This window comes from Elephas maximus, chromosome 15, assembly GCF_024166365.1.
Source record: "Elephas maximus indicus isolate mEleMax1 chromosome 15, mEleMax1 primary haplotype, whole genome shotgun sequence".
NCBI classification, from domain to species: Eukaryota; Metazoa; Chordata; class Mammalia; order Proboscidea; family Elephantidae; genus Elephas; species Elephas maximus.
Genome location: NC_064833.1, coordinates 842,175 through 869,780, shown reverse-complemented (window position 1 = coordinate 869,780; position 27,606 = coordinate 842,175). Strand labels below are relative to the sequence as shown.

The following is a 27,606-nucleotide window of genomic DNA, read 5'->3' as shown; positions in this document are numbered from 1 at the left end:
CCCCCCTAGAGCTCCTGGCCAGCAGCAGGCTGTGACCTCAGGCTGGTCAGCCTGAGCAGCAGGCAGGATGGGGGTCACTTGCCCAGATAGCATGGCACAGATGGTCCTGGTGGACAGAGGTAAGATGGGGCTGGACTCGGGCAGGAGGCTCTAGATGAGAGACCCCTGGCTGTCACGGATTGAATTGTGCTCCCCAAAGAAGACATACTGAAGTCCTAACCTCTGTACCTGTGAATGTGACCTTGTTTAGGGAAATGGGAATTTTCTTTACAGATGTAATCAGTTAACGAAGTCATACTAGAGTAGAGTGGGTCCTGACCCTAATCCCTTCTGAGTGGCATTTTATAAAAAAGGACCTGTAACCCATTGCCATGGAGTCGATTCCAACTCATAGCAACCCTAAAGGACAGAGTAGAACCCCATACGGTTTCCAAGGAGCAGCTGGTGAATTCGAACTGCTGATCTGTTGGCTAGCAGCCAAGCTCTTAACCACTATGCCACCAGGCTCCACAAAAGAGGACAGACACGGAAAAAGAGACATGCACAGAGGAAGAAGCATGTTAGGATCCGTGGACAAATCAAGGAATGCCAAGAAATGCCCAGGCTGCCAGAAGCTGAGAGAGATGAGGAAGGATCAGAACCTAAAGCCAAGAGAGAGCAAGGGCCTGTGGGCCCCATGAATTCAGACTCCTAGCCTCTAGAACTGCAAGAGAGTAAGTTCTGTTCTTTAGAACTGCCCACTCTGGGCACTGCAGCTCTAGGAGGAGAGACGCTGTCCTTCAGCAATTGTCTGCCTTGAAAGACAGTTTTAGAAGGAAGCTTGTTAAACCTGCCAAGAATCCAAAGCCAAGAGGCTCAGGGAGCAAAGATCCCTTACAGCCTCACCAAACTGGAACAATCAGCTGAATCTAATGAGGCAAATCCAAAAGGGGACAAACTGTGCAGAAGCCACTGGCCCAGGAACAGAGGGAGGGCTCTGACTCAGCACACACTGATGGGAAGACACTCAAGGAGGTGTGCATCGGATTCCAAATGAGTGTGCGAAGGGAGACACCAGCTGGACCTCAGCTGCATGGACACTGGGAGACGCTGGGTCCAATCACCTCCCCGCGGGGCTGATCCCTGCGGTTGGGTGTCCCATGCTGCCCTGAAGTGTGCTGCCCCAAAGCAATGTCCTCAAGGGGTTCAGACAGCTGGACCAAAGGCAGCATAGAGACCCAATGTCTCCCACGCCCCAGACTCACCCCCAAACACACAGTCCCAACTGGTGTGAATAAATTTTTCACCCTTGCTCTCCAAACTTTTGCTCAATCCCAAACTCAAAACTCAAACTCGACAGATCTGGATGCCAAAGGACACTTGTGTATAAACAACATAGCCCAAAACACGGCAAGCAAATTGGGATGAGGAGAAAATAAGAGTAGAGAGAAGCAATGAGGCCCAGAGGAGGGGCGTGCAGAGAAAGGAGCAGGAGGCTGAAGGGAATGCTCTGGGAGCCGGGGGGTCTTCTGAGGACATCTCCTACACCCTGCAGCTCCCAGAAGACCCATGGTGGCAGGGGCCTTAGCCATGGCCGGGTCGGGGGCTGTATCTGGCCTGGTGCCAGGCTCTGAGAGGAGAAGGGGGAAGAGAAGGGAGAATCTGTTCACTACCTCTGGTAGCCAGAAAGTCTCAGAAGAGCCATATGCCTACTGCCTCCTGGACAGAGCTTCTCGGCTGCCTCAAGGGCGTCTCGCTCTTAGCAAGCACAGTCAAACCCGGCTCTTGGTAAACTTCCTTCCAAACTGGTCTTTTTCCTTCACCCCTCCTTCAACCTCACAAAGACCTATCCATGCCTGCTAAACAGTTCTCAGATCTGTCCACTTCTCCCCACTGCCACCCTCACCTCTTGGATGACCATGGCGGCCCCCTTAGTCTGCTCCGCACAGCAGTCTTTCCCTCTGATCTATCCCCACACCCCTTTCTTTGGAACCATTCAAGGACTTCCCGAGGCTCTCAGGTTGAAGATCCACGTCAGTGCACAGCCACAGACCTAACCCCTCTGCCCTCCCAGCACACACATCCACTCCCTGCACTCTCTGTGGTCCCCCACATGCCTTCTCTCAGTTCCCCCCGTGCAGTGCACCCCCATGGCCAATGCACAGGCTGTCACTCTGTCGGAGAGCTTGTCCCCACTCTGCCCTTCACTTCATAATGTCAGCCATCACTTCCGCAGGGACGGCCGACTTCTCTGTGGGGTCTAATCCAAGCACCGCGTTTCTCCCCACATGGCCCAGCTGCAATGTGACTGTCCATGTGGCTATTCGATGAGTTCCTGCTTGCCGACTATACAGTAGGGCCTACTAGGCAGGGACAATGCCTGAGTTTGAGCAGCACTGAACCTCATCTCCTATCACAGTGCTGCCACACAGCCAGCTCTCAGTGCATATGTGGAGGAAAAAAGCACCACTATGACGGGAAACAGACAGCAAAGGTGGCACCAACCGGAGGAGAAGGCAGACAATAGGGTCAGGACAACAGGGAGAGAGCTGAGGGGACAATGGGAAGGTTATACTGGGGTGCACCCCTGAACAGAGGGTGTGGGGGCCTGTCCCACTGAAGAGGGTGATGGCCTGGTCCAGGATCTGCAGTGGCTCAGCAGGATCACAGTCTCAGGCATCAGGGCGGGTGGGGGCTGGCCCCCCATTATGAGGTCCAGTGGAATGCTCAACTCAGGTTGCCCCAGCCTAGGCCGGTTTCTCCCCCTTTTGGCCCACCAGAATTCTGCTCTGATCTATCCCTGGACTTTCCCAGCCTCCTGGCCCCCAAAAAGGCCTGAGAGCTGCCACCCGCAGAACCTGGGGAGGTCACAAGGACATGGCATTCCTCAGCCCCCCAGCCAGTCCCACTGAGCTCTCTGCACAGACAGCGCTGAGAGAGAGGAGCGCGATGCAGACTGAGCGTCTGGAAGGGGAGACCTTGAGCTCTTGAAACCAGAAGAGGGATGCAGTCTTGGGTTCTTGAAGGCCTAAAGTCAGGAAGATTTGGAGGGGCTGCTGCCACCAGAGGATCTGGACCTAGAGGGTCCTTCATCATCAGACATGGGCAAGCTGAGTTGCAGGAAGCCAGGTGCTCATACAGGGGGCTCAGGGCCAACAATGCAGGCCTAGCAAGACCCTGAAGGCCTGGGATCAGAAGAAACCACAGGCAGGTGTCCCAGCCAGAGCGTCCCCAGAGGACACCAAAAGACTCATCAGGCAGGCCCAAGATTGAAGGAGAGGGGCGCCTGGCCAGGAAGTAGGTGGTGAGTTTTCATTCTATACTAAACAAACATCTCAACTACCTACCACACTGGCCTTAGGCACATCGCTGGATGCTGGGGGTCCCTGCCCGCACAGTAAAATGAAAGGAACAGCAACAGAGAGCACCGCAGAGACCTGTGGTAAGGGCTCCAACGGGGAGGGACCACCAGCTGGGACCTAGCACCCGCTGGTACCTTGTAGGCAGCGAGCAGCATCCAGGGGCGTGAGGCAGCTTCAGGGAGGAGCGTCTTGAGAGCAGGGATGGCTAGGCAGAGCAGGGTCAGACATTCCAGGCAGAGGCCAGGCCGTGCACAAGTCTAGAGGCATAGGCAGCTGGGCCTGGCAGCCTCTGACCTCACAATACCGGCCCACTGGGCTGGCCTTGCAAACTCTGCGCCCGCTCCAGCCCGGGCCTCGCCCGGGGCCCTGGGCAGCCTCCAGGTGCAGTGCCCTCCTGCAGGCCGCACCTTCCCGCCACCCTGGGGCATGTCTCTGCTCACCAATTACGAGGGGCTGCGGCATCAGATTGAGAGGCTGGTGCGGGAAAATGAGGAACTGAAGAAGTTGGTGCGGCTCATTCGGGAGAACCACGAGCTCAAGTCAGCCATCAAGACCCAGGCAGGCGGTCTGGGGATCAGCGGGTTCAGCAGTGGGCTCGGAGAGGCGGCCGCCAACCCGGCGCCACGCCAGGGCAACTGTAAGAGGCCTGCGTGCAAGGAGAGCGGGAGGGAGGGATGAGGCTGGGCCCAGAAGGGGCCTGCGGTGGGCAGGGGTTGGGAGCTCCATGAGAGAGGAGCAAGCTGACAGCTGACAGGTGGTGGCCCCCCCAGGAGAGGGAGGATGAGAACACACGGCCATCAGGACAACAGGGCAAAGCTAGACCCCAATCCCATTCACCTACTGTGGGGACTGCCCCTATCATAGCTCTCGGCTAAACTTCCCAGAAGCTCACAGACGGGGGCATTTCCCAGCTCTGCTGGGCCCAATGTGTTGCTGACCCTCAGCCTCCCCACCCCTCCCTATCCTCAGTCTTCCCTCCCCCATCCCTTTGCGCCCCCATACCTCAGCCTCAGCCCATTTCCACCCTCTTCCATTACTGCCCAGTTGGAGACAGCCAGGGGCACTGACAATACGGGCCTGGAAGCTAGGAAAAAAGTCAGGACTGAAGACCCAGGTCTGGGTACCACATGCGCGATGGAGAAGGGGTACAGAGCAGGGTGGGCAGGAAGGGTGGGCATAGAGTGGTTTGCCCTGGAGGTATCAAAGAGAGAACGACTGGGGCCACGAGGCGCAGGTGTGGCCTCGGGCGTCAGTGCTGAGATGGCGTGCTGGGGGAGCCCACCAAGGGCGAGCGGGGAGTAGATACCGCAGTTGTTCGTGCGCACCCCCCTTACAGCCACCCTCCTGTCCTCTTGAAACGGAACGTCTCCATGCGCCCTCGGGAACCCCCAATGATGTGCCTCCACCACATGCCCCCCACGTCTCCACTGTGCTGGGCCCACACCCCTGTCCTCAGTCAGGCTATGAAGCTCCCTCCTTTCTGCCCTTCCTGGTCTCTGCCCATCCGAGCCTCTACAGCTGGCAGCAGACTCCGAAAGGGTCCCAGTGGCCTCCTAGGTGCCATATCCTTCTCAGCCTCTGCTTTGCATTGGGATCGATTGCCCCTTCTTCCCACCCCTCTCTCTAAACATGCCACACACCCACCCCCAGCTCAGCTCCCAGCTCTAGGTTCAGCCCCTGCCCCTCCACCCTCAGCCAGCACAGCATGTGTGGCTCAGCGCTCATCAAGTGGCCAGCTCCCCTGTGAGAGGGCCCATGGCCAATGAGTGCCTACAACATAAAAAAAAAACAAAAAAAAACTCATCACCTTGGAGTCCATTCAGACTCATAGCAAACCTACAGAACAGAGTAGAACTGCCCCCATAGGGTTTCCAAGGAGCGCCTGGTGGATTTGAACTGCCCACCTTTTGGTTAGCAGCCTTACTTCTTACCCACCATGCCACCAGGATTTCTGCCTGCAACTTAGCTGGCTCCAAACTAGATGTGTTTCTGACAGAGCATTTGAGCCTTTCCACTGGGACACTCAAGCCCCTGGAGTCTGTTCTCACCCCCTCCTCTCCTCTTGTTCAGGCTCAAAGCCTTTTTCTCTCACTCCTGACAGCCACCTCCACCCAGCTCCCCCTTACTGATCCCAATTACAAGCACACAAGTCCTGCCCCTTTTAAAGTTTATACCACCAAGTACTCTAAGATGACAGATAGGGAACCAAAAGAACACACATAGGGGAGGAAAACAGTCAAGAAAGCTAGGAAACTAGACTCTGGGTTCTGACTCCATGCTAACCAAGCAGGCCTTCTCCTCTTGTTTTGATTCTTAACGGGATCTTTGAACCACTTCAGATCTTGAAATGCCCTGGGGGCCAAGGACACGGCTTAGGCCAGGTTCTGGAGAAGGGGAATCACAGCCAGTGGTGGTGAGGTGGGAAAGGGCGTTGCAAACAGAGGACACGCTTAGGCAAAGCCTGGAACTTGGGAGTTACAGGAATGACAAGCAGATTAGTGTGGTTAAAGTCTAGGCTCTGTGTGTGTACGCGTCTGTGCGCGTGCACATGATAAGTGAGCGTGTGTGAGTGTGATATGTGTGGAGTACGTGTGGCATGTGTATGTGTACAAAGTGTGTGTGTGAGGTGTGCGGGAGTGTGGTGCGTGAGCGTGTTTGTGTAAGTCTGTGTGTTGTGTGTTTGTGATATGTGTAACTGTATGATGAGATGTGTGGGGGTATGCGTATGGGTTTGTGAAAGTGGAATGTGTGTGAGTGTATGGGTGTTTGAGTGTGTCTGAGTGTGCTTTGTGTGATTGAATATGTGAATGTGTGTGAAGTGTGTAAGTTGTATGCTATGTGTGTGTGTGAATGGGGCATGTGAGAGCACATTTGCATGAATGTATGAGTGTGAATGTGTGTGAAGTGTGTGGGGGAATGTGTATTTGTGTGGAGTGCAGTGAGCGTGTTTCTGAGTGTGAGTATACGTGTGGGTGGCTGTGAAGTGTATGAGTGTGTTTGCACGTTTGTGTGACTGTGTGAATGTGTGAGTGTGTGGTATGCACAAATGTGTGTGGTGAATGTAAGTATGGTGTGTGAGTGTATGTGGAAGACGTGTAATTGCATTCATGTGTGAGTGTGGAGTGTCTGTGAGTGAGTATATGGTGTTTGTGTTGTGGTATGTGTGAGTATGTGTGCTTGAGTGTGTGCTTCAGGTGATGGTGAGTTTGAGTGTGTTGAGTGTGTTAAGTGTGTGTGTGGCATATGGGTTTGTGGTGTGCATGAATGTGTGGTTGCGAGTGCGTTGAGTGTGTATCGGTGTGAGAAGGTGTGATGTGTGTGTTTGTGTACTATGTGTGTGTTTAGGAGTGTGCTACGTGTGTGTGTGGATATGTGAACGTGTGTGTCAGCATGTGTGTGAGTGTATGTGGTATGTGAGTGTGTATTAGTGTGGGGGTTGTGTGTAGTGTATGGTGTGAGTTGTGTGGTGTGTGTGTGTGTGTGAGTCAGCATGGTGTGTGGTGTGCGTGTGATTGTATGTGAGTGTGTGCTGGACCTGGTGAGTCGTGAGTGACAAAGCTAGAGAGGTCAGCAGGGGTCCCAAGGACTGTGAATGACATGCTAAGGAGCTTGGACTTGATCCTAAAAGCGATAAACAGACACTGGTGGTTTCAAGCAGAAAGTAGTCATGTTTGTGCCCCAAAAGACCATTCCAGCTGCCGTGGAAGAGATGGACTTGAAGGAGACCAGGGCGAGGTAGGGAGGCCAGTTACACTGAGGCTGTTGCGGTCCATCTCAGTAGAAGATGATGGTGGCATGAACTAGATGGTGGAGACACACTGAGTTAGGTTATTCAGTAGGAAAAGCAGACACCCTAACTGCTGGGGAGTGAGAGATGAAGAGGAAGCTTCCAGGGTGTCTTCTGCCTGATGGGGTAACTGGGCGACTAGTGGTGACACATCTGAGACTGTAGAACACACCATCCCCATCTCCAGCAAAAGTGAATTCCTGTACAGTGCCTCTTCCTCTGGACACTTCAGTGGCGTCATTGGGGGAGTGGGGGGGTCCTATTGCACTGGGTGACACTGTCAGAGGGGGTGACACTAAAATGACTGTCTATAAAAATATTCCTGTAGTTAGCTATAACAACAAAAACATTTTTCATAAGACCAGCTTACATGTATTAATATACCGACAAGGCTAAAACTCTATGTTAATTTACTTTTTGAACCTTCTAAAGCGCTCTGGTCAGAGCTGTCGTTATTACTCAATTACAATGAGCTTCGAATCACGTGGTTTCATCTTTACACACTACAAGCACGCACTGTTTTCATTGCTGCCGGTGTTTTTACAGTTGCTGATTTTGTCAAATTTTTCCGTGTTTTAAACTACGATATTGGGTAATTAATATTTGTGAACCCATATCAATAACTTTTTTGAGGATAAAGTAGTAATTAAGGGAAAAGGACTGATATACAGGAATTGCTACTTACAAGAAACACTGGTACAAAAAATTTACTAAAGATTCTGTGTGGTCTGGTATCGGAGGAAGTATATGGGGGGGTGACACCATGAGTTACTGCACTGGGTGACACAACCCTAGTGATGCCACTGGGCTACTTCCTCATCCTGGATATTCCTCCGCCCATTCCCTATGACTGCCCCTCCTCTTGGGGTCAGCCTCTTATTCTCCGTTTTCTCTGAGTATTGAACCTGACCTTCAGTTCCCCTCACTCTGGGCCCACTCTTCTCCCTTGTGCTCTTGTACACAGTCCTGTCTCCTAAGTTCCCTGGTCCAGAGCTTGGGCCCATCTCACTCAGGAGGGACACAGGAGTAAAGGCAGCTTGAGAGATGTGGTCATAGCATGGACGCATGGGCTGCGGGGGCTCACAGCATGTGCCCCATGCCCCTCACAGTTCAGGACTGAGCCCAGGTCTGGAAGAGGAGGGCACAGGATGAGGGTCAGGGCTGGGGCTGGCTCTCAGCCTGGGAAGGAATTCCAGGAATTCTAAGTTCAAACCTGACCTTCCAGGGTGTTACAAAGGATTATTTGTCAGGGTAAGAAGATAGGGCATAACATAACAGTTCTAAAGAAAACTTTTAAATATTTCGACATATGGTATGTGGGCCTCCATTTGTGCTCTTGCCCAGGTCCTGCAAATGTTAGGGGTGCTCCTGGGAGGAGGAAATGGAGCTTTGGAGGAAGAGAACAAGTTGTATTTTGGACAAGTTGACTTTAAGACATCCATGTAACATCTGCGTAGAGTGTCTACGAAGCGGTGGCTGTATGAGCCTGAAGCTCAGAGGAGAGATCAGGCCTAGAGAAGAGATTCAAGAGTTGGTGATAAGTGAAGCCACAGGACAGGTGAGACTGTCTGGGAAGAGTATACAGGAAGAGGAAAAGAAGGCTACAGGACAAGTCTCGAGTGAGGACAGGCAGAGGAGGAGCTGGCAGAAAAGGCAATGGGAACTTCAGAATGTAAGGGAAGGGAAGTCAAGAGACAGCTTCAAAGTCTGCCAAGAGGTCAAGCAAGAAGAATACTGAAAATGTCCACAGTCTAATGACTGAAACCATTAATGACCTTGGTTAGAGGGATGCCGAGATAGGTGGGAAAGGCAGACTAGAGTGAGGTGAAGACTGAGGGAGGAAATGGAGATAACAGATGGTGACATTAGTCCAGGAAGTTTGGCCATGAGGGGGAGGAGAAAAAGCAATAGCTGGAGAGGAGCAGGGAGTCAAGAGGATGAGACAGATGGTCAGAAGAGAACAGGCAGTCAGGATGGTACAATGAGTCAGGAAAGGACAGGTGGTCAGGAGGGGACATGCAGTCAGGACAGGACAGCCAGTCAGAAGGGAACAGGTGGTCAGGACAGGGGAAGTGGTCAGGAGGGGACAGGTGGTCAGGACAGGACAGGCAGGTGGTCAAAACCGGGCCTTTATCTCTGCTTTTTCCACCTGGCATGCCCTCCCCACTTCTCCCTCGACTAAGCCCACCTGCCTCCCCAGCCCCCCATTGTCCTCTTTTGGGGGTGCAGGCTGGTGGGGGCTTCCTGGGCAGGGGGCAGCCTGCCTCCTTTTTTCAGTAGGGTTCTTTACCACTCCTTTCCACCCTATCCACCCCATCTGTCCTGTCCCCCACACCTCTCAGGGGCTGTCCCTACCCTCATCCTTCCCCCTTACCTTCCGGCAGGGTCCTGCCCCCCCCCAGGCCCCACCTTCCCCTCAGGGCCCGACCCCTCCTCAGGTCCCGTCCACCTCCCTCAGAGACTTTACCACCCCTCTCAAGACCCCATCCTCCCACTCAAGGCTGTTCGCCAGCCTCAGGTCTTGAACTCATCTCAGGCCCTGTCCGCCCTCAGGTCCCATCCTCACTTCAGGTCCTGTCCCCTTAGGTCTCATCTTCACCTCAGGTTTCCTCCCGTCTTAAGCCCCGTCCCCTCCCTTCAGGGCCATCTCCTCTTCAGGGCCCATTCCTTCCCTCGGCCCTGCTTTCCCTCCGCCCACACCTCTGTCTCTCTCTCCAGCCCGCCACACCTCCACCCCTTTCGGAATCGCGCCCATAGCCGCCCTGGCTCACCAGCCTACCAGTCGCCCTCAGTCGGTCTCTTCTCCAGGACCTCACCAGTCCGGGCCTCAGCTTCCCGCCCAAACGCCCGGCCCCGCCCCTAGCCCCGTCTCCGGCCCGGGCCTCGCCCGACGCTCAGGCCCCGCCCCCGGCGTCAGGCACCGCCCGCCGCCCGCCGCCCGCCGCCCGCCGCCCGCCGCCCGCCGCCCGCCGCCCGCCGCCCGCCGCCCGCCGCCCGCCGCCCGCCGCCCGCCGCCCGCCGCCCGCCGCCCGACCGGCGTCCTCTCAGCCCTCCGGCCGGCGGCCCCCGGCGCCTCAGATCCCGGGCGGCCTCCGTCTCCGCGCGTGGGCCGGGGTCTCCGGGCGCCGTCCCGCCCGTGGAGCCTTGGAAAACCGGGACGGGCCGGGGCCTCCGGCCTCCGCGGGGGTTGCGTGCGGCGGGCGGGGACGTTGTCGGTCCGCGGAGACGCGGAGGCCCGATGGCCGTGTGGGCGGAGGCGGCTCCCGACCGAGCGGCTGTGGAGACCGGCGCGTCCCGGCGGGCTCCGAAGTGACGGGGAAGAGCCGGCGCGCAGGTCGGGTGGAAAGCGGGAGCTCCTTCAACAGTTGAAGGCGCTGGTGAATTTAAGACCTTGGCTTTTCTTCTTAACTCCAGTTGTCTGACGGAACAAACCTTTCTGGACCCGCAATAATTTCATCTTCCACATAAAGTGTATAAATGCAGAGATTCTCGAGTTCTCTTCAATATTCTAGTGCTGTACCTAAACCTTGGAAGATTTCCAACCCACAAATCTAAATCACTTACAAATCTGTTAAAGTTAAAAAAAGTGCTCGTTTGTACGTTTTACGTCAGATTACAAGGCTGTGGGACTCGGCCTCCCGTCTGAGGAGCATGCTGGTTGTAGATCTCCCACGACAGATTGGTTCCTTCTGGCAGTCCATGGTGTGTGTGTTCGGTACTCTTAGTCAACACCGTAATTCAGAGGCGTCAGTTCTCCAGTCTTCCTCGTTCGCTGTCCAGCTTTCACATGCATGTTGAAATTTTCTTGAGGCAACTGAAAATAAGGTCAGGCACACCTTAGTCCTCAAAGTGACATCTTTGCTTTTGAACACTTTAAAGAAGTCTTTTCCTGCAAATTGGCCCAACGCAATACGTCCTTTGATTTCTTGACTGCGGTTTCCATGGCCATTGATTGTATATTCAAGCAAAATGAAATCCTTGACAATTACAAACTTTTCTCCATTTATAATAATGTAGCTTATTGGTCTGTTGTGAAAATTTTTGTTTTCTTTATGTTCAGCTGTAATCCATACTGAAGGCTGTGGTCTTTGACCTTCATCAGTAAGTGCTTCAAGTCCTCTTTGCTTTCAGCAAGCAACGTTGTGTCATCTGCATAATGCAGGTTGTTAAAAAAAAGCCCTGGAATTCCCATTCTTTGCAATATTATCCATAATTTGTTATGACACACACAGTCGAATGCTTCTGCCTATTCAAAAAACACAGGCAAACATCTTTCTAGTATTCTCTGCTTTCAGCCATGATCCATCTGACATCAGCAATGATATCCCTCGTGCCACATTCTCTTCTGAATCTGTCTTGAATTTCCCTGTCAACGTACTGCTGCAACTGTTTTTTAGTTATCTTCAGGAAAATTTTAGTTGCGTGTGATTTCAATATTGTTAAATAATTTCTGCGTTCTGTTGGATCACGTTTCTTTGGAATGGGAATACGGATCTCTTCAAGTCAGTTGGCCAGGTAGCTTTCTTCCAAATTTCTGGGCATAGACAGTGGGTGCTTCTCGTGCTGCATCCATCTGTTGAAACATCTCAGTTGGTATTCCATCAATACCTACAGCCTTCTTTTTCACCAGTGCCTTCAGTGCAGCTTGGACTTCTTCCTTCAATACCATTGGTTCTTGATTATATGCTGCCTCCTGAAATGGTTGAACATTAACCAGTTCTTTTTGTTACAGTAGCTCTGTATTCCTTCCATGTTCTTTTTTTTTTTTTTTTTCACAGATCATACTCACAGTTATGATGTTTATTAGGGCAGTAACAGTTACAATTCAGGTTCAGGAATGCTCAGGGTACAGTTCTTCCATCAAGACTTCCATGTTCTTTTGATGTTTCCCACATCATTCAATATTTTGCCCATGGAGTCCTCTAAAATTGCAATTTGAGGCTTGAATTTTTTTCTTCAGTTCTTGCAGCTTGAGAAATGCCAAGGGTATTTTTCCCTTTTGGTATCTAACTCCAGGTCTTTGCACATTTCATTATAATACTTTACTTTGTCTTCATGAGCTGCCTGTTAAAATCTTCTGTTCTGCTCTGTAAAAACAGCTTGGGGGCCACAAGGGGGAGGGAGAACCAAGATCAGCAGCACAAGGCTGACTCCTTTGGGGTGGAGGCCAAACAAGCCTCCTTTCTCCACCGTCTTTACTAATTCTAACACCAACCGTCCTTCACAGAGCACTCTCTACTTCCCTGCTGGGTTTGATAATTCATTGCAGCAGTGGTTCTCCTTCCCACCGAGGCTCGAGGCTCCTTGAGTTCTTCCCCACATTTGGCCCTGGTTGTTTCCTCTCTTTCAGATTCTTCCTCTCCATGGGCTGCCTCTCTTTGGCCCACAAACATTATCGTCTCCTTACTCCTAAATAAAAAATGTCCATGAAATCAAAACTAAACTTATAAAGGAAAAGAGTAGTTGATTTGATTATTGTAAAAATGACAAAGTGGCAGTGTCTGGCCACCTCTAACTTCAGAAGGGGAAGAAGACTCAAAATCAACAGCCCAAGGCTGATTCCTGTGAGGCGGAGGTCAGACATGCCTCCTCTCTCTGCCATCGTTACCAATTCTGACACCAGCCATCCCTTCTACAGCACTTTCTACTTCTGTGCTGGGTTTGATAATTCATTCCAATAGCCACGCAGGACTTCCAGACTATACTCACAATCATGGGGTTTATTAGGGAAGGAAGACTTACAATTCAGGTTCAGGAATGCTCAGGATACAGTTCTTCCATCAGGACAGCCTGTTCTCAGTCATGCTCGCAGGCACGCCTCTCCCCGGCCCTAGGCCTCTCCCCAAAAGCACTCAGCTTTCTCCCCCCGTGGGCCAGGAAGCCCGCAGAGCCGTCTCCTGCTGCCAGGTCTCTCCTGCCACCGCTTCTCACAGTCTTCAGGGTTACAGGTTGCTCTCTCTCTGTCTCCTGCTTCTAGGAGCTTCTCAGCACAGGGATCCAGCGTCCAAGGGCGTGCTGGCTCCTGGCTGTTCTTCCTTGGTGTCAGTTGGACCCCTTCCTTCTTGCCTCTGGAATGACTCATTTCAAGCCCAGCAGGATGGCGAAATTGACCAATCCCCTCGGTGGGCCACAATTACTCTATCTGCACAGCCCATTCAATCACATGGGTGGGAGTTACAAGACCATGGCAAGAAAGGCCACATGAAAGCAAGTGATTCATTGCACTGCAATTATGTAATTTAAATTTATTCATTTGAAAAAAGAAAATTTAGAACTCAAAAGGCAAATGAAGCAGCGGGACACCTTACAACATGCGCTGGGTGAGGACCAGCAGAGAGTTAAGTAACATGTCAGACACTTCCAGGTGCATGTCGGAATATTTCTGGGAGGTTCTAAAAAAAGGAGATTTGGCCTTGAGCCTCTGAAATGTCCATTTCCAGAAAAATCAATAATAAATATTTGTGTAGTAGTATTGCTTGTTGGTGGGGGAAACTGGAATCCATTTAAATGCCCAACAATCAGAAAAGGCTCCATGAACAACGGCACATTCACAAGGGGAGTCTCAGCTGCCACAATACCGGCTGTTTCCAAGGAGGGACCCTGCTGGAAGCAGTGAGGTGCACCCAGAGCGGAGAAGCTGAATTCAAAAGACCTCCGACCCCCACCTGTTCGCACACAGCCAGGACTGAACTCGGCCTTTCACTGACAGTCCGTGAAACACAGCCATGCCCACTCATTTGCATCCTCTCTGAGGTGAATTCTGGATTTGACAGCAGAGTTGAGTGTTTGTGACAGAGAACACATGACCCACAAAGAGGCCAGAAATATCTGCCATCTGGTCCTTCACAAGGAAATGCTGGTGGCATAGTGGTTAAGTGCTGCGGCTGCTAACCAAAAGGTCGGCAGTTCAGATCCGCCAGGCACTCCTTGGAAACTATGGGGCAGTTCTACTCTGTCCTATAGGGTCACTATGAGTTGGAATTTACTCGAAGGCAACAGGGACAGACCTTTACAAAGAAGGTTTCCTGACCCCTGTGCTGTGCAAACACATGAAGAAAGTCAAGACAGGACAGAGCCTTACCTTGCGGTGACTGGACCAGCTGCGGTGCTGACTTTGACCTGTCTGTATTCCCATTTTTCCCTATAATGAACATTACTGCTTTTATCACAATACAAAGTGAATGGGGAGGATTTCAATTAAATTGCACACCCTCCAAAACTTCCTTGCACTTGCTGCCTCCTCGTCCCCCACAAGCTGCTGTGCCTCCAAGGGGTCTTCCCTCAATCCTACCCAAACAGTGGTGAGTGGGTTCTCCCCGGAAACCCACCCAGGGGTCCAGAAGGGTGAAGCCTATGAAGTAGGTGTCATAGGGGCTACTCCTCTCAGCTGCGCCTGCACTCCCTGTCACCAAGCAGACCCTGAGCACACCCAGCAGGAGCTAACCCCCCGCACCTGTTCTAGCTCTGGCCTCCCTGAGGGGCCCCTACCTTGTGAGTTGAGCTTCTCCCCCCAGAGATGGTGGTCAGGAGGCCCAACCCCACTCCTCCCTGAAGGGAACAGTGGGGCCAACTTGGTGACCTGAGAGTCGTGCCGGGTGACACACTCCTTGTGGGGACACGGAAGGCACCAACAGCTCAGAGCAGTGGGCAAATTTGGGGGGCATCCCCATGGCTGGGAGAGCAGGTGATCAGAGATGTGTGCCTGGGACTGAAGGGCGACTTGAGCTAAGGAGGGACCAAGGAGCCCACAGAGGATGGAAAGGAGGGGGTCTCTTGCAAAGGACAGAGGGGAGGGGTGCCCACAGAGGGCAGAGGCGGGGAGGCCCAGCAGAGAACAAGGGGAACGGAGCTGGGGAGCCCTGCAGGACAGAGAGGAGGGGGGCTGGGTAGATGCCCTTGGACATGACTCTGGCCCACCCAAGACCCAAGGTCACAGAGGTAAACTGGTCCCTAAGGGCACCCATCTAGTTGGGGACAGCCCATCCCTGCCCTCCCATGAAGGGGGCTGCCTGAGTGTCAGCACTGTCTCTGTGTCTCCCCAGATGTCTTTCTGCCCCCATCCTCAGCAGCAGCCAACCAGCCAGGCCTGGAAGATGTCGGGATGGTAGCCCTGGCACCCCTGGCTGACATGTTGAGCAGCCCGCAGCCCAGCCCTGCAATGGGCTCCATCGTGAACCCCCTGACAGGCCAGTTCAGCGCGCTGCTGTCCGGCTCCGTGCCCATGTCACAGAATAACCAGCTCAGCAGCCTCCTGGGTAGCCCAATGGCAGTGCCCCCGGCTAGCACATTGGCCAGCTCCCTGGGCCTGCCTTCGACCGGCCCCTTGAGCAGCCACCTGACCAGCACAGTGGCAGTGCCCCCAGCAGGCACGCTGACCAGCTCCCTGGGTCTGACATCCACTGGCCCCCTGACTCCAAGCAGCCCTATGGCGGTGCCTCCAGCGGGCACGCTGACAACCTCCTTTGGGCTGACTTCGACTGGCCCCCTGACTCCAAGCAGCCCCGTGGCAGTGCCCCCAGCTGGCACACTGACTAGCTCCCTGGGTCTGACTTCCACTGGCCCCCTGACTCCAAGCAGCCCCCTGCTTGCCCCCACGACGGTCCCTCTGGCTGTACCTCAGAACCTGCTGGCCAACCCCATGGGCAACCTGGTGCTGTCGGAGCCCATGCGAAGGTGCTCCTCTGGGCGCCACCCCTCAGCAGGCTCAGGGCCTGCTGCTCCTTCAAAAGGTAACAGGTGTGGGAAGGAAGGGATGGCGGGGTGCCCTGGGGAGACGCAGTGGGGCAAGTCCCAGTCCGCTTGGCTCTGACCCTCCTCCTCTCACCCCCCCACCACGTCCCTAGTCCTGATGTCTGCTGAGCACCCCCGGCCGTCCCAAGACCTGCAGACCCACAGCGTGACATTTGTGGGGGCACCTATCCAGACATCCACCCCCATCGGCCCCACCATGGCCTTCTCCTATGGCGTCTCGGACCCCCAGACCCAGCCCAGTGCCCCCCAGGGGCAGGTAGTCCCTGGCCCTGTCTGTGACTCCTCAAGTGCCTGCTCCACCACCCCTACTCCTGCCCCCCAAGCTGCTGCTGCCAACCACACTTCCTCAAGCACGACCCACATCGCCCACGCCACCACCCACTCCCCCACACGGGCTTTGCTCACCCTCAACTCCCCAACTCCCACATCGTCCTCCCCAGCTTCAGTCAACGACGCCCGGGGGTCTCGAACCTCAGAAACATCACGGAAAAGCATCCTGGATCTGGAGCGAAAGCTGGCCCACCGCAAGGCCAGCAAGTTCCCTGACAGCCCCCGAGGTGAGTGACTGCGGCTGCTGTGGCTCCTCCGACTGTGCCTGCAGGGTGGCTCCTCTGACGACACCTGTCTCACCCTCAGAGTCAAAGCAGCTGGCCTGGGAGCGGCTGGTGGGAGAGATTGCCTTCCAGCTGGACCGCAGGATCCTGTCCAGCATCTTCCCAGAGCGCGTGCGTCTTTATGGCTTCACTGTCTCCAACATTCCCGAGAAGATCATCCAGGTTGGTGGCCGCCTGCAGGGATGGGGTGTGCGGGCCCTCAAGGGGTCTTTGGAGGCCCTACCAAGGCCAAGCGAGTTGGAATCTGAAGGGTCCCTAGGATGATGGAAGCACAGTTCGTAGTCCAAGGGGCCAGAGAGTGTCCCAACTAGTCCTGCAGCAGGAGCAGCCCATGCCCAAGCCAGAGAAGGGGAGGGGAGGGGAGGATGCAGGGTACCACAGGCCACTCTCCCCGTTTGCCTCCTTTGGTGGCCTTAGGGTGGCTGGACAGCCTCAGGGTCGTTGAACGGCCTTGGGGTAGCCTTGGGGTGGCCAGGCAACCTCAGGATCCTACGCCCTCGATCCAAGGCTGCGCAGCCCATAGTGCACAGTCGCCCTCCTCCACCCGCACCTGCACAGCCAAAGGCCTCTCCCTGGCCCTGTGGGTCCCTGCGAGGGTCACTGGGGCTTCAGGGGACGCAGGTCCCTGAGCCCTCAAGCAGCTGGCTGCCTCGTCTCCAGGGACCTCAGGCCAGGGCTCATTCAGTGTACTCCCAGGACGCCATCCACGTCCTCCTGCGCCTGTGGAGGGGCATGGAGAGAGGAAGCTTCCCCTAGGGACAGTGGCCGCCACAGCGCAGCCTACAGAGGGTTGCTCCCTCCTCCTCCGCACAGACAGGGGGTGGGACCCCCCTTGGGAGGCAGCGTGGGTGGGCAGTGACCCAGCCTATCCTCTTGGAAAGCAGCTTCTCTGTATTCCCCGCCTCTTTCTCTCTTAAACCAAAAAAAAAAAAAAAAAACCAAACCCACCGCCCGTCGAGTGGATTCCGACTCATAGCGACCCTATAGGACAGAGCAGAACTGCCCCATAGAGTTTCCAAGGAGCGCCTGGTGGATTTGAACTGCCAACCTTTTGATTAGCAGCCGTAGCACTTAACCACTACACCACCAGGGTTTTCTCTCTTAGGTGGTTTTTATTCTGGATTTGAGACCCTCTGTGTATAATATAGAAGGAACCCTGATGGCACAGTGCTTAAGCACTGACTGGGCTGCTAACCGAAAGGTCGGTGGCTGGAATACGAGTTACTTTTGGGTCCGAGAAATGATTACCGAGCCAGGTGTGAAGCACCTCTTCCTTTTGGAGAGGTGTCCTTTGTTGTAGGATTTCCATTTCCACGTGGTCAAGATTATCCGTCTTTTCTTCTATTTGTGCTCTTCCTATCTTAAGAAATCCTTCCCTCTCAGAACCAAAAACAAAGCCGTTGAGTCGATTCTAACTCATAGTGACCCTATAGGACAGAGTAGAACTGCTCCATAGGGTTCCCAAGGAGCAGCTGGTGGATTCAAACTGCTGACCTTTTGGTTAGCAGCCCAGCTCTTAACCACTATGCCACCAGGGCTCCTCCCTCTCCAAAGATCCTAAAGATACTCTATAGTTTCTATTTTCTAAATAATTATGTACTTTCTTCTAACGGTATAAAGTTTAGTTTTTACACTGCTGCATCGTTAATTCACTATATGATAACTGTGGATGATGTAAGGTGAAGAACAGCTTCGCCCCATGTATGGACACCCCAGCCCTAGCACCAGAGGCCAGCAAGGACACAGGTGGCCCACTCAACTAGGACCGAGGGAACAGAGTTACTACAGGGCAGCATGGAAGGACCCTACCAGGGACAGAGCAGCCGTGGCCAGTAGACTGAGTGGGCAAGGAGGGGTGGCCAAGACCAGAGGCAAAAAGGGCTGGGTGGACAGGACCCCCGCCGGAAGGAGCTGAGACCTTCCTTCAAGGGGCAGAGCTGGCCCAGGTGACCCCATAGGGAGGGAGCCCATCCTCCCACCTCCTCATGGGCCCCCCGTGACTGAGTTCAACCAGAAGCTGGAGGACATGAGAGTCCACAGGTGTGGTCCTTTGAATCAGCCCCCCAAAGCTCAGTGCAGGCAGGGAAGGGTGGAGCAAGGTGGGGGCAAAGGGAAGCGGCCCAGCCCCACTGCTCAGTAAGGCCCCTGGGCACACCTACGGTTCTGAGTCTGTGTGGCTTTGGTCTGCTGCTCTGTCCTGCATCAGTTCCACACTGTCTGCAACACTGGAGGGTGGAGGAGCTCCGGGCCTCTTAGGGCCAGCCCTCCCACCTTGCTCCTCTTTCAACTTCTCTTGGCAATTCCGGACACTCTGCTCTCCAATATGGACTCTAGGGTCAGTCCGTCAAGTTCCAGGGAAATCCCAGTTTCCATTTTGGGTAGTTGTGCACTGGTTTCTAGATTAATCTTTGCAGTGCTGGTTATTCCTCAGCATCACTTCTGTTGCTCCTTCCAGGGGGCCTCTCCTGGACTTGCTTCTGGTTGATGACTCTTGATGGCGTCCAGGAGTGCTGCCTCTGCAGCTCTTCCCAAATGCATCCTGCTGACGGCTATTTAAAAATCACAACCAATGTTGTAGAAACACGGCTATTTATGTCTCTAAAATGCAGCATCTGATGTTCCTTTGGCAAAGACGACACTTAATTACAGTGTGACTCTAGCAGTCCACATAGAAATTAGATATCGCACTGTAAAAAGAAGTTTGCTATTGTGTAAAAAAAAAAAAAAAAAGGCAGTTCAAATAGGAGATTATAAAAATGCATCGATCTTTAATGCAGGAATTGGCTGTGCAAGAGCTCTACTGCCTCTCACAGAATTCCCTTTTACTTGGCATGCGAGTTACTGGTCACACCATAGAGTTAACAGTCACAGCACTAGATGCAACTCTTTAGGGAGGAGGCAAGAAAATCGTATTCATTTCCTAGGGCTGCCATAAAAAAGCCACAAATTAGGTGGACACAGATCAACCCATGACACCTGGTGATATCCAGATTTGGGTCATTGGCTCCACGAGCACTGTGTAGCTTTATATCACAAGGCTGAAAGGGATAACATAGTCCCATTACTCAATGAGCACTCGTTGATTTTCTTCATTGAACTTATCTTTTTTATGACTTCACAGACAATTATGCCATCTTTTAAGCCCAACTATAAAGTTTTGCTGAAGATTATTCAAAAGTGGTTGCAGCAGTACATCGACAGGAAACTGCCAGAAGTTCAAGCTGCATTCAGAAGAGGACATGGAACCAGGGATATCGTTGCTGATGTCAGATCTCAGCTGAAAGCAGAGAATACCAGAGGGTTTACCTGTGTTTTATTGACTATGCAGAGACATTCGACTGCGTGGATCATAACAAATTATGGATAACATTGCAAAGAATGAGAATTCTAGACACTTAATTGTGCTTATGAGGAAACTGTACATGGACCAAGAGGCAATCATTTGAACAGAACAAGGGGATACTGCATGGTTTAAAATCAGGGAAGGTGTGCGTCAGGGCTGTTTCCCTTCACCATACTTATTCAATCTGTATGATGAGCACATAATCCGAGAAGCTGGACTGTACAAAGAAGAACGGGGCATCAGGACTGGAGGAAGACTCATCAACAACCTGCGATATGCAGATGACACGGCCTTGCTTGTTGAAAGAAGACGTGAGGCCCTTACTGATGAGGATCAAAGACCACGGCCTTCAGTATGGATCACACCTCAGCATCAAGAAAACAACGTTGGTCCTCACAACTGGACCAATGAGCAGCAGCATGATAAATGGAGAAAAGATTGCAGTTGTCAAGGATGTAATTTTACTTGGATCTGTAGTCAACACTCATGGAAGCAGCAGTCAGGAAATCAAACGACACATCACGTTGGGCAAATCTGCTTCAAAAGACCTCTTTAAAGTGTTAAAAACAAAGCTGTCACTTTGAGGACAAAGGTTCACCTGACCCAAGCCATGGTATTTTCAATCACCTCAAATTATGCATGTGAAAGCTGGACAATGAATAAGGAAGACTGAAGAATTGACTCCTTTGAATTATGATGTTGGCAAAGAATTTTGAATATACCATGGACTTCCAGAAGAATGAACCAATCTGTCTTGGAAGAAGTACAACCGGAATGCTCCTTAGAAGCAAGGATGGCGAGACTGCGTCTTACATACTTTGGACATGTTGTCAGGGGGGATCCATCCCTGGAGGAGGACATCGTGCTTGGCAAAGTAGAGGGTCAGTGGAAAAGAGGAAGACCCTCAACGAGATGGATTGACACAGTGGCTGCAACAATGAGCTCAAGCATAATAACAATTGTAAGGATGGCGCAGGACCGGGCAGTGTTTCATTCTGTTGTGCATGGGGTCACTATGAGTCGGAACCGACTCAATGGCACCTAACAACAACAATAATAGCTTGCATATTGTCTTGGTTTTTCTGTACAGACAAACATATTGCCTACAGATAAGGACAGTTGCAACTCTCTTCTAATTCTCCAATCTAATTTCTTTATTGTCTTAGTTATCTAGTGCCGCTATAATAGAAGTACCACAAGTGGATGGCATTTTTTTTTCTTCTTATTGTGCTTTAAGTGAAAGCTTACAAATCAAGTCAGTCTCTTGTACAAAAATTTATTTGCACCTTGCTTTATACTCCTAGTTGCTCTCCCTGCAACGAGACAGCATACTCCTTCCCTCCACTCTCTATTTTCATGTCCATTCGGCCAGCTTCTGATCCCCTCTGCCCTCTCTTCTCCCCTCCAAACAGGAGCTGCCACAACTGGATGGCTTTATCAAACAAAAATTTATTCTCTCACAGTCTAGGAGGGTAGAAGTCCAAATTCAGGGTGTCAGCTCCCAGGGAAGGCTTTCCTTTTTTGTCAGTTCTTGGGGAAGGTCCTTGTCATCAATCTTCCCCTGGTCTAGGAGGTCTCAGTGCAGGGACCCCGAGTCCAAAAGACATGCTCCACCCCTGATGTTTCTTTCTTCATCACATGAGTTCCCTCTCTCCTCTGCTCACTGCTATCTTTTATGTCTCGAAACAGATTGATTTGAGATACAACATAATCCCGTAGATAGAGTCCGGCCTCATTAACATAACTGCTTCTAACCCTGCCTCACTAGCACCACAGAGACAGGATTTAGAACACATAGGAAAATCACATCAGGTGACAAAATGGTGGACAATTATACAGTACTGGGAAGCACCGCTTAGCCAAGATGACACACATTTTTGGGGGACATAATTCACTTCATAAGATTTATCGTCATACCTTATAACATCTAAATTCCCAGGTACGGTATCTAACAGGAGTAGATCTGATATGGGTAACCTCACCCACCCAGTTTCACCATTATGTATGATGTGTGTTCCAGGCTTTTTGACGGATCATCTTTAGGAGACGGATCAACCAGATTCTTTGTTGCAAACGACAAAATTCACACCAGCTGATTTTAGCAGAAAGGGGTTTATTACAAATGTTTAGGCGGTTGGAGAATCACCAGGAAGGACACAGAATCAGGGGTATTTGCTATATGGCCAGGAGAAATGCCAGCACACCAAAGGACTTTTCTATCGGGCACACCATTACCACCACTGCCCCAGAGACATTTGGTACAGCTCTCCCTGAAGACCCAGGACTGTGGTCCTTCTGCTCCCAGAAAACCTGCTCTCTCTGCCTGGGCCACCTCCTCAAGATGCTCACTTCCACCTACCAGTTCCACCCACGTGCCTGTGCTCGTTGGAAACCCGGGTCAGGGGGTAGCTATAGCTGCAGGGGAGTCTTAAAAGGTGATTTTAGCTTCCAGCTTCATGTAGTTCGGGAAGGCAACAGAAGGCACTCGAACACATGCTGGGTGAGCCAATTGCAGCAACTGCCACATCAGATTAGGAAGTTTTCTTTCTGTTCCTCATTGCTGAGTTTTTATCTAGAAAGAATGTCAAATTCTGTAAAATGCTTTTTCATTCTTTCATTGAGATGATCACGTTTTTTCCCCTCCTTTTATCTTCTAACCTGTAAAGCCGTTACATTAGAAGACTGATGGTAAACCACAGCAGTCACTGGTATAAACCTTGCTTAGACACAATGAATTGTTTTTCCTGCACTGGTAGGCTGTCTTAGTCACCTAGTGCTGCTGTAACAGAAATACCACAAGGGGATGGCTTTAACAAAGAGAAATTTATTTCTTCACAGTAAAGTAGGGTAAAGGTCCAAATTCAGGGTGTCAGCCTCAAGGGAAGTCTTTCTCTCTCTGTCGGCCCTCTCATCAGTCTTCCCCTGGACTAAGAGCCTCTCCACACAGAGACCCCAGGTCCAAAGGATGGGCTCTGCTCCTGGCACTGCTTACTTGGTGGTATGAGATTCCCCCCTCTTTGCTCACTTCCCTTTCCTTTTTATCTCTTGAGAGATAAAAGGTGGTGCAGGCCGCATGCCAGGGAAACTCTCTTTACATTGGATCGGGGATGTAACCTGGGTAAGGGTGTTACAATCCTATCCTATCCTAATCATCTTTAACATAAAATTACAGTCACAAAATGGAGGACAACCACACAATACTGGGAATCAGGGCCTAACCAAGCTGACACAATTCTGGGGGGACACAATTCAATCCATGACAGAGGCTCAGTTGTAGCTTTCCTTTGCTAGTTAGAGGTGCTGCTTCAGGAAGCCAAGAGTTAGGTCTCTGGGTGACACATACTGTTTGCTCTATGCTACTAACCAAAAAGTTGACAGTTTGAATCCATCCAGTTTGCTGTGGAAGAAAGGCCTGGCAATCTACCTCTGTAAGGTTACAGCCATTGAAAACCTACAGAGTACAGTTCTGCTCTGAAACGTGGGGTCCCCATGAGTCAGAATGGACTCCATAACGGGTTTGGTTTCGGCTTTTAATTTCTCCACAGGGACATTCAGGGCCCTGGTCTCCCTCTCCCCACCTCCTGGGCAACTCAGCCCCGGGGGCGGAGCTTGGTTCCCCAGGGGGCAGAGCTCACAGCCATAGTCTCAGCCCGTTGGCTCAGACCTCACCAAGGATGCGGAGAAGGAGACGGGAGGCAGGCGGGAGAACTGCCTGGGGCTCTGTGGCTGCCTAACTCTCAAGTGAGACGCGTCTGCTTTGTCCGGCTTCATCCCGCTGATCCTCTCCACTGAGTCTTTAGAGCCTGTTTCCCGATGTCCTTCTTTCTGTTTCCTTAAGATTTACTTTGTTATTTTTGGAGATTTAATCTACTTTCTCAAGTTGAACACCTAACTCTTTTTTTTTTACACATTTGTTTTTAAATAAATACGCGTAGGGCAATGAAGTACTCTCTAATGAGGGAGATACTCAAAATGTTTAACACCTGGTACAACATGCGCACCAGGCAGAGCGGACACTGGCCTAGGAGAAGATGGGGCAGCCGACTCGGCTACTATCTCCCGCTGGTTCCGAGACACTGCAGCCCCCCACGTGTGCCCCATATGTGCCCCGTGCATGCTTGCTGAGTGACCAGCCTGCCCTGCGTCCCACAGGCTACACAGGAAGGCTTGTGCCTGGCTCAGGTCCAAATGTTGGTCGGCCGCATTTGATTTCCTCTTTAACGCATAAGTCCATTAACCCCCAGTGCCGTCGAGTCGATTCCGACTCATAGCGACCCTATAGGATAGAGTAGAACTGCCCCATTGAGTTTCTAAGGAGCGCCTGGAGGATTTGAACTGCCGACCCTTTGGTTAGCAGCTGTAGCACTTAACCACTACGCCACCAGGGTTTCCAATTAGGATTTAAGAGCCTATCACCTGAGGGGCATTTGGCTCCATTTTTCCCCCACATAATTTTTTTTATTGTGGTAAAATATGCATAAGAAAATTTCAGTGTACGTCCAGGTGGCATTAGGTACAGTAACAGGGTGGTGTGGATGTACTTAATCACCACTATTTCCAGGCCTTTCACTTCATCCCAAACAGAAACTCTGTGCTCCTCAAACAGTAATGTCGTTCCCCGCTCCCACCACCTCCTGGTAACCTCTAATCCACTTCCTGTCTCTACACCTTGCCAGCAGGTGGGACCACACAATATTTGTCCTTTTTGTGTTTGGCTTGTGTCAGTGAGCACAATGATTTCAAGGTTCATCGACGTTGCAGCATGTGTCGAAACTCCGTTCCTTGTTATGGCTGCATAACATTCCATTGTACGGGGGTGCGCTGGCAGTGGGCCCCCACTCCCCACAGGGGTTGGGGCTTAAAGATGCCGTCCCACTCTACTTAGTGCATCAGGGGATCACTGGCTGCAAGCTCACCCACCACCCACACGTGTGCTGAGCGCCTGTGGTCTGTCCAGCCAGGGCCTAGGAATAGGGGATAGAGGGAGAAATCTCAGGGCCATGAGAAGCCCAGAGCTGGGGAGCTGGCATGTGCCCAGGTGGCTGGCCAAGCAGCAGCAGCAGCGAGAACAGGGCACTGGAACACCATGGAGGAGCCTGCTCTGCCCATATTGCTCAGCGAACACCCGGGGAAGGGGCAGGGGAGTCATCCCAAGAAGGTGCCGCTGAAGAACTTGGGCGACAGAGTGTGGGGAAGCACGTTCCCAGCAGGGAGGGAACCAGCATTGGGGGCATATGGGGGATAGTGTGGCACATTGGAGGGGCCGGATCGGGGACAGCCTGCAGGCCAGTCCTGGCCTGAGAGTTGGGCAATGGGGAAGTATAGCAGGGGTCAGACTGGGAGAGGCCCATCCAAGGAGGACTTCAGACCCATTGCTCTCCCAGCCACGCAGAGAGGCAGTCTGGAGGCTGGAGCCACCTCCATAGACTACAGGCTACATCATTTGCAGAGCTCAGTGCATATGAAAATGGGGGGATCTTGTTCAAAAATTACTAAGAATTCAAGATGCAGCAGCAGAGCACTGAGCCAAGAGAGGAACCTTCTGATAGTGGCCCATGTGACTGGCTGGTGGCAGTCAGGGACGCTGATGGAAGGGAGGACCAAGAGGTCACTGTCTGGCTGGGGGACACAAGCAGTGAGGAAGAGGGTAGGAACCCACAGGGCAGGACCCCAAGCGGGCAGGGTAGAGGCGGTGGAAAGCCAGAGGGAGCTCCCTCCCCAGGCTCTGGGCCTGGAGTCAGCAGTTCAGTGTGTGTATTGGGGAGGAAGGGAAGTCAGAGGAGCTGATGATGGAGCCCGGTGTGATGGAAAAGGGACCTGGAGAAGAGGCTGAGGGGTAGAGTGGAGAGCAGGAGGTCAGGGAGATTCCAGGGGTGTCTCCGGGGTCAGGCAACCTGGGGGCACTGGGAGGCACTGTGGGTCCCTGCCACCCCCACTGTCTTTCCTTCACCTCTGGACTCCCACCCATGATCCCTGTTCTGCTCTCCTGCCCTCAGCTCAGCCCCAAATCCCTGGTGGTGGGGGGGAAAGGACAGGGAGGGGGCGTCCCCTCATCCCCTGGACTGAGACTCCGCTGGGCAGCTGTGGGCCCTCCCACTCAGGCCCAGCCCACCCAGTGGGCTCCCCCTCAGCACCTTCCCCCTCCATAGTCCATGTGGGCAGGAGGGGCCCTGACGGCTGTGTCCCCACAGGCCTCCATGAACCCCAACGACCACAAGCTGGATGAAGAGCTGTGCCAGACACTCACACAGCGCTACGTGAGCATCATGAACCGGCTGCAGAGCCTGGGCTACAACGGGCGGGTGCACCCGGCACTGACCGAGCAGCTGGTGAACACCTATGGCATCCTGCGCGAGCGGCCCGAGCTGGCCGCCTCAGAGGGCGGCTCTTACACTGTGGACTTCCTGCAGCGTGTGCTGGTGGAGACCGTGCCCCCCAGCATGCTCACTGACGCACTGCTGCTGCTCTCCTGCCTTAGCCAGCTGTCACATGATGACGGCAAGCCCATGTTCATCTGGTGATGCTGGCACGTGGCCGGCCCCACCTGCCCCGTGCCCCGGGTGCAGCCAGTAAAGCTCCCACGGCCACTGGCCGCTGGCCTCTGGGCCCTCGCTGGCACTCTGATGGTGCTGCTTCCTCTGGGGAGCTCGCCATTGCTCCCCAGCGCCCATTGGTCCTGCCTCCCTTGAGGTCCATGCCCACCCTGGGCTCCCTCCGCGAGAGCCTTGAAACTCAGGTTCACCCCAAGGCTTCCTCCTGTCGCCTGGTGGTGGGCACAGAGTGCACCTGAGCCTCATAAGAGCCAAGTAGGAGGCCGGGAGGAGCTGGCAGCAAAGGGCTGTGGCCCACGGCTCTGTGCCCACCTGCAGCACCTGCTGGGGTGCAGAGCTGAGACCTCGGGGAGCAGGACCAGGATGTGGGTGTGGGAGGCCCTCCCCCCTATAGGCAGGGACAGGACTCCCAAAGAGGGGGCAAGAGGAAGAGGTGAGAGGGGTAATGAGGAGAAAGCAGTTACACCGAACCTAGGTGTGGGGCAACCCAGGGAGGCGGGGCCCCTTGCCAAGGCATCTGAGGTCCCAGAAGAGGGGGCTAACTCCCGATGCTGCCTGCAGATCCCAGATGGGGACTCAGAGCTGTGAGGATGGACACCACCTGCTGCAGGGGCTGAGGAGGGCGGGCTGGAGGGAAAAGCAGGGTAGGAGAGAAAGAGTGGAGGACTGTTAGGATGGGATGCAGTAAGCTGGCCTGTAGACACAGATGGAGGAGGGGTTGTGCAGGGTGCAGGGAGCTAAGGGTGTGTTGACCAGGGTGGGGTGTCCCTGGGGGCAGTGCAGGAAAGCCTACAGGTTAGCCTCGGGCCCACACAGTGGCAAAGGAGAGCACCTGCCCAAGGGGAGGGGAAGGGAGAAGGCTGGACCAACACAGGCTGCCAGGGATGGGCCAGGGATGGGCTTGTGGACCACAGCCAAGGAGGAGCCACGACAGCCAGCAGAGGGATCAGAGGGGTGCTGGGGCCTCCTACTGGGATGCCTAGTCCCCAGAAGCTCCAGCTCTCTGCCCTCCCCACTCCCAGACCTCCTGTGACTTCAGAGAAACCCGCCAGAATACTGTGCCTCTTGCTCAGCCCCTTTGAAGGGCAGAGAAGGATGACTGGCTCAGAGGACACCCTTTGCAGCAGCCCCGAACTGCGGTGCTAGCCTCAGAGCCCAGAGGCTCCCCCGTCTCCCCACCAACCAGGCTGAAGGGCAGGCCTGACCCAAGCCTCCTGGC

At 53.2% G+C, this 27,606-nt stretch overlaps 1 protein-coding gene and 1 long non-coding RNA gene across 2 annotated transcripts in view; one reads left to right on the top strand and one right to left on the bottom strand.

Annotated features, from left to right (window-relative positions):
- Nucleotides 1-9,961, bottom strand: part of LOC126059005 (uncharacterized) — a 30,403-nt gene extending 20,442 nt beyond the window's left edge. Inside the window, exons 1-2 of the long non-coding RNA XR_007513345.1 lie at nucleotides 9,908-9,961; nucleotides 3,782-3,987 (exon numbers count right to left, since the gene is read on the bottom strand). This is a non-coding gene — a long non-coding RNA (uncharacterized LOC126059005). The remainder of the gene's footprint in view (nucleotides 1-3,781; nucleotides 3,988-9,907) is intronic.
- SPATC1 (spermatogenesis and centriole associated 1) lies at nucleotides 3,768-26,357 on the top strand. The gene is made up of 5 exons (XM_049854501.1): nucleotides 3,768-3,978; nucleotides 15,171-15,857; nucleotides 16,326-16,436; nucleotides 16,516-16,655; nucleotides 26,028-26,357. Exons 1-5 carry the CDS (start codon nucleotides 3,768-3,770, stop codon nucleotides 26,355-26,357), a joined length of 1,479 nt encoding a protein of 492 aa, XP_049710458.1.
- Nucleotides 26,358-27,606: the final 1,249 nt, after the last annotated feature.

What these genes read in the sequence shown, in the direction of transcription:
- SPATC1 (XM_049854501.1), top strand. Translation starts at nt 3,768, where the DNA reads ATGTCTCTGCTCACCAATTACGAGGGGCTGCGGCATCAGATTGAGAGG. An exon ending in GCCTGCTGCTCCTTCAAAAG is followed by an intron (nt 15,858 to 16,325) that starts GTAACAGGTGTG and finishes CCCCAGCTTCAG; the next exon opens with TCAACGACGCCCGGGGGTCT. An exon ending in TTCCCGAGAAGATCATCCAG is followed by an intron (nt 16,656 to 26,027) that starts GTTGGTGGCCGC and finishes GTGTCCCCACAG; the next exon opens with GCCTCCATGAACCCCAACGA.